Source organism: Phaseolus vulgaris, chromosome 1 (assembly GCF_051622355.1).
Source record: "Phaseolus vulgaris cultivar YP4 chromosome 1, ASM5162235v1, whole genome shotgun sequence".
Lineage (NCBI taxonomy): Eukaryota > Viridiplantae > Streptophyta > Magnoliopsida > Fabales > Fabaceae > Phaseolus > Phaseolus vulgaris.
Window position 1 is genome coordinate 17,536,999 of NC_143498.1, and position 6,611 is coordinate 17,543,609.

The 6,611-nt window shown below is 28.4% G+C and overlaps 1 protein-coding gene across 1 annotated transcript; it reads left to right on the forward strand.

The window, feature by feature from the left end:
• Positions 1-2,485: 2,485 nt before the first annotated feature.
• LOC150029536 (uncharacterized) lies at positions 2,486-3,211 on the forward strand. The gene has a single exon (XM_090300693.1). It carries the CDS (start codon positions 2,512-2,514, stop codon positions 3,049-3,051), a length of 540 nt encoding a protein of 179 aa, XP_090156819.1. The 5' UTR covers positions 2,486-2,511; the 3' UTR covers positions 3,052-3,211.
• The last annotated feature ends 3,400 nt before the right edge of the window (positions 3,212-6,611 follow it).

Consider the following 6,611-nt stretch of genomic DNA (forward strand, 5'->3'; position numbering starts at 1 on the left):
TCAGTTATATAGAGAAGCTTAGGTTTCTCTGAATACAGAAGCTATTACAGGAACCGGATTTTGGAAGTTGTCGGAATTTAAAGGACGGATCCAACATTCTAACTACACGTTTAAAAGAAATTTGTATCTATCAATCATGTTACACAATAGTCATTGTTGTAATTCCTACTTATTCACGTGAATTGAAATATTCTGTCGTATCAGCACTGGACCACACCTAAAAGTAGATGATGCCGTTGCCGTAGTTGGTATTATCGGATAATTTTTGTAGCTTTAAAATAAAATAGTGCTATACATCTTTGTTGCATGTATTTCATGTAGATCAGAAGGTAGAAGTGATTTGGTATAAACAAGTTTGACAATGTAATTATTTTATTCCCAATGTAAGAACGTTACAAAATTTATATCTTGTTCTGCAACTATGTTGGACTATTCATATTCCATAGAATGGGACCATAGCAGAATACAAGTCTCATACTCTTATCTGTCTTTAACTTTTAATTGGCGTTTTTCACAACTCTGCCATTTCCCGAGGACCCTGCTGCAGCTCCATTTGCCCACATCGTCATGCTCGTTTTTAATTGAAAAAATATATTCAATGATGTAAAAATTATTAAAATAATAATATTGCAGGTGTTAAGTTCGGTGTCGCAGGAGAGTTCTTTTTAATTTGTAGGTTATCTTTGCATGGATTCACATTTACTCTATGCCACTCCTTCCCTTCCGATTTACTATAAATTTTCATAATTTTTAAATATTTAAATACATTGAATTCTATTATTTTCGTTTTAAATTATTTTATTTTTTAAAATAATTTTCTTAGATAAAATATTTTTTTTATTTTTTATTTAAATAAACATTTTAATTATTACTAAATATAAAGATATATTTAAATATTGAAGATTTAATAATTTAAATATTAATATTAGTTATGTTTTTATTTATCTTAATTGGTGTCTTTTCTATTAAAATTTGTAAATATTTTTTTAATAAACACTGATAAGAGGTTTTTTTTGTTGACGGTTAAGATTTTTTCTACGAATGTCAACAATTATTATTTAGACTAATATCTATGCGACATTGTTAATTGAAGTTTTTTTTGTCGAATTTTGGATCAATGTGGTTAAAAAGTTTTCGAAATGACATTGGTAAAAAAATTCAGTTATTGCAGGTGAAAAGTTTTTTCAGTTAACATCAAGAAAATCCTAATAAATTATTGACGGAGAGAATAATTTTAGTCTCACTAATAAAAAAATTAACCACTGTAGACATGGAAAAAAAAAAATTACAATAGACCTCTAAAAAACTATTTCACATTTTGTCGAAAAAGTAGTCTCCTTGAATTGACAGAGAAAACCGTAATTAAGATTAAGTCAGAAGTATCAATTGTCTATATAACATGTAAATCGAAAAATCACTCCACATCAATTAAAAAATCTATCCAAAATGGATAGAAAATAATCTCCTGATTTTGGCTACAAAAATTTAAACTAAAATTGATCGAGAAAAATCTCAACCTAAATGGTCTAGAAAATAACTTTAATCGATGTTGATTAAAAAACAATTTCAACTGACTAAACTAAAATTAACCTGAGTTAACATCAATAAAAAAATTGTTTTACATCATTAAAAAAACAATATTAATGTTAGACAAAAATAACTGTGACCTACATCAACATAAAAATAAGTTAAGCACTACTAAAGAAACATCCATCTTTAAATTTGACACTCAAACCTCAATCAAACTATTAATATTTCTGTTTTAGTCAAGTTTATGACGTTGTGGCTAACAAAATCGAATTGAAGAAAGAATACGAAAGATTGAGAAACATAAGTTTGAAAGTATGAAAATTTTCATATTCTTACTTTTTGACTGAAATTTATAATATTTTTTTTAACTAATTCAATTAGTTTAAATTTTTATTTTTTTTCAACTTTTTTACCCTAATAATATATTTTATCATAAATTATTTTAAACTTTCTATTAAAATTGATTACCTTTTTAAAATGTCCCTTTCAAACATTATAATAATTTCTCCTCTTAACGGGCATAATAGGTGAAGCTAACATGACAAGTGCAACTTTGCAACACATTTTATTGTTGTAAATGTATCATACCAATCAGAAAGTTTTGCCAATCTAAACAAACATTTTTATTCGATTATAAATTGAACTTTAGTTTGTTTGGATAATATTTACCGGATAACGAAATCAGAAGTTAAAATAAATTAAACTTTTTTTATAAAGTCATACACTTAAACTTTTATAGCCTGAAAGAGTTTGATGCATGTGGCTGAACTGGAAGTATTTGAAAAGCAGAAGATAAGTCGAATAGGCTCATGATTTAGAATGGTAGTGATCACATGGTAGGGTGCACTACAAGGCCAAAAGAAACTGGGTCCCTTTCTATTATAAAATTCTTAAGGCTTCACCTTCACCATGTGAACTGTTAAATGAATCTCATTGTATTGTCCCCTACACAGTTTCAATTTCTTCATTGCCCTTTGGAAAATGGAATCTCTTTTGCACTCACCACAACCGACAAATCAAGAGAAACAAAGGGTTTTAATAAATATGTACACCACACCCCTTTCTTACCCCGTGATTCTCACCAAATTAAACTGTCACAACACAATATTGTTACATCTTTATCTTTTCTCTACTTCAAACATAAACACTCACCAACAACACTTCACAACTTTCTGCACCCTTTTGTTTACTCAAAATTCTGAGACTATGATCAAGCTACTTTCCCTTCCCATTTTGGTTATCTTGCTCTCAAAGGGTGTGAGTTCAACTACTGAGCCTACAATTACAGCTTCTCCTGGCGTTTTGCCTTATGTGTCAGCCCCAGATATTTCATCATTTTTTCCCACTCCAAGTGGCTATCAACCAGTGAGTTATGGTGCTTCTGAGGCACCAGCTCCAGCACCCACTTCAGGGGAATTTGAGGGCAAGAAGTCTTCTGGTTCAGCTAGGTTGGATTCTGCAGGTGCCATTGTTGGTGTTCTGCTATGTTTTGTATTCATAAGTAGCATGGTTATCGTTTGAGCATGTACCATAAGTAGTCTTCTTCTTCTTTTCTATTATTCCATCTTCACTAATTCCTTTGTTGCTTGCTTATTCTCATAAATTTTATTCCACATTTCATTGGATTAAATCTTGCTATAGCAAAAATTAGTGACTATTTTTATAATATTTGTCTTTCTAATTTTACTGTTTTTTTGAAGTGTGTTGTTCAATGCAAATGCAGAGTATTTATAGACCATGTTAAGTCACTAGTTTTTATTTTAAAATCAGATTCAATATCTTTCTGTTCCCTATAATTTCTCAAATTAAAAACATTTGTGATATTTGTCTAGGAGTTAATTACTTAGTTTCAGCAAAAAGACGTTTTCCACAAATTTTTGCACTTATTTATACACCTCCAAGTATTCGACTTAATTACAGAAGGAATCAACTTTTTTATTTTAAAAACGCAAAAAATTGTAGAATTAGAACCATGACACTAAAATCGAGATCCTAACTAGAAATACAGTTATGATTAGAGATATTATTTTGCCTAATAATGGGTCAATCTAATAAAAGAATTAGTTAGATATTGAATAAAATTTTCAAATATTTCTGGTTAATAAAATAAAAGAAGGACCTCAATAAATTACGCTAAAGTGCAATAAAAAGGGAGAAATGTTTTTTTTTTTTAATTTTCGTTTTTTCTTTTATTTTACAAAGTTGTTACAATTTTAATCTGTTTAATGTTTTCAATCGTTCTTTTTTTATAAGCACTAAAAAAAATCATAAATAAATTGCCACATTTTTAAATTCAATTTTTTATATATTAAAAGTTTGAGAAAAAGAGTTATAGTAAAAAAAAGCTAATGAATAATTGAGAGTAATAATTGGTTGAATATTTTTTTCCATTCGAAATTCAAATTCTCATATAGTACGAGGTTAAATAGAGTTTTATACTCTTTCTTACAAATAATAAACCTTCTAACAATCAAAAAATATTACATCGTAGTTTTATATTATATTGGTTAACCTAAATTTATACTATGTTTAACTCTTCCTTAAGAAAATTTCTCAAAAAATTCCACTAATCAAAATATTAATTACAAGTGAGAATGCAAATCACTTTTAATTATAATAAATGCACACACTACTCTTAGTCATCTCAATCTCTTTCTAAGATTAATAACTCAAGATAATAATAAATCCATTTAAGCTATTGTGTGACTTTACAACGTAAAAAAATACATAAATTTTAACTTTTCCACAAAAATTTAGAACATTTAGACAAAATAAAATATGTAAGCTTATAACTTATACGTTTTTCTTTTTAATGTTGAGTATTCTTATATAGACTTCATGAATGTCATAATTGCTCCATTTAAAGTTTAAGAGATTTTTCGTTTGATTCGCAATCTCTCCTAATTGCTTGAAATCACTTCACGTTTTATTTGTTTCCCTTTTTAGATTCAATATGAATATTCTGAAATATTTTGTTTTGGTATTCGAAGTGCGTTGGAAGCTTAACAATTTATGCAACTCAAGGATAAACTTACTATTATAATCTCGTTTTCATTCTATAAAACATTTATGGTTACGGCAGATTAAGTAGAGTATATTTAACACTTTATACAAATATATCACAAATAATCTAACATGTGTTATACTTTATACAAATATATCACAAATAATCTAACATGTGTTAGTAACCTCTGAAAGTTTTATAAGCTACAACTACAACTTGCATAAAACACATATTACAAGGTTCATAATAAAGAACATATATGTATGAGTCACATTCATTATTGTTATAATCAAAACATAGATGGTTTAGTGTTCTAGATCATGTTAAATTATATTGATCTCAACAATCTTCCAATTTTTATGCAAACAAATTCTTAGGTGAACACAATAATCAAAGTGAAAAAATAGATAAACATTTTAATCAAGGTTTGAGATAAGGTAAAAAGACAATACACACTGAAAGCTCATGTTATAATACATATGAATATGAGACAATGCATGAGCAATATCTATAAGAGAGTCTAACAAAGCTTTGAATGAAAGTTAGTCATCACTATTGAGACAATAAAGATGGTCTTGTGTTGGTTACTCATTTTGTAGTTTGAATTCCCTAATGGAAAGGGCTACATGTTGACTTCAAAGTTGACCCTCTACTTGGGCTTTGACTTTCCAATTCAACCCTCTTTGGCCCAAATTGACTCCTCCTATGCATATAACTTTTTACACAAGATTCCTTTGAGATCATTCTTCCTCTTCCATTCTTCTAGCCATAACCCTGGTCAAGGGCCTAATATGCTAATATGTTATCTGCTTGATGGTCCTTCATCAGTCTACGGATAATGTGATTAATGTTAGAACTAAACTGCAGCAGGTGAGACTCGAAGCCAAGTCCCTTGAGGAATGTCCATAGAAGCTTTAACCATTACACCAATCAAGTTTTGTTGTCATGTTATAATTATTATTATACTTATGAGTCTAATTATCAATATAAATATAATTAATAAAATAAAAGTTAATAACATTATTCATATATTTAATATTATTATTATTAATATTGTTAAATATTCTTAATATTATTAAATATTCTTAAAATTATTAAATATTTTTAATATTATTAATATTAAAAAATATTATTAATATTATTAAATATTATTAATATTATTAAATATTATTAATATTATGATTTATGATTTTATAATTCTTCATATTATATTAATATTTTTAATATTATGTATATAATTATTATGATAATAGGTGGTAGGTAATAGAGATTTGTGGGTAATAGTTTGTAGGTAATAGAGATTCGTAGGTAAAAGTTGGTAGGTAATAAGATTTGTGGGTAATAGTTGGTAGATAATAGAGATTCGTAGGTAAAAGTTGGTAGGTAATAAGATCCGTGGGTAATAGTTGGTAGGTAATACTGAATTTACCTACGGATTCAAAATCTGTAGGTAATGTCCGTAGGTAATGTTGTTCGTAGGTAATATCCGTAGGTAATGCTGAATTTATCTACGGACTCAGATCTGTGGGTAAAAATCCGTAGATAATACGAATTTTTTTTGTAGTGGAGGTATGAAGTCCCACATCACTTGGGAGAGGCCAAAAATAGGTCAAATTTAGGCACTAGGTTCAATCCTCCATGTGATGTCCAACACTTGTTACTCTCACATTATGTCATATGCTGTCAAAGAGCTAGACATCTATAAATAAGACCCCTTTTGTCCATGTACAACTCATATTTGATTGAATAAGAATGGATTTACCTAAATGCGTGTCTTCTTGTTCTCTTAGGTCATACATAGTATTAATCTTCTCCTAGTTCTTCTTCAAGGAACCTTCCTTAGGAGAGGAGCAATTCAAGTTTCTTTCAAAAAGACTTGGAAGAGTAAAATGTTCTTTCTTTTGCTGCTTGGAGAAGAATGTCTTCCATCATTTTGACATCAAGATTTAGGCTTGGAGGTCTTTAAGAGATAAGTTGATGCAATTCTAGTTTCAATTGCATGTTCCTAGTAGTTTCTTCAAGTTGTTTTGAATTTGACTTTCTTGAATGAAGAAGGAGATGCAACATAATACATGAA

Coding starts and splice junctions, on each gene's coding strand:
- LOC150029536 (XM_090300693.1), top strand. CDS start 2,512: ATGGAATCTCTTTTGCACTCACCACAACCGACAAATCAAGAGAAACAA.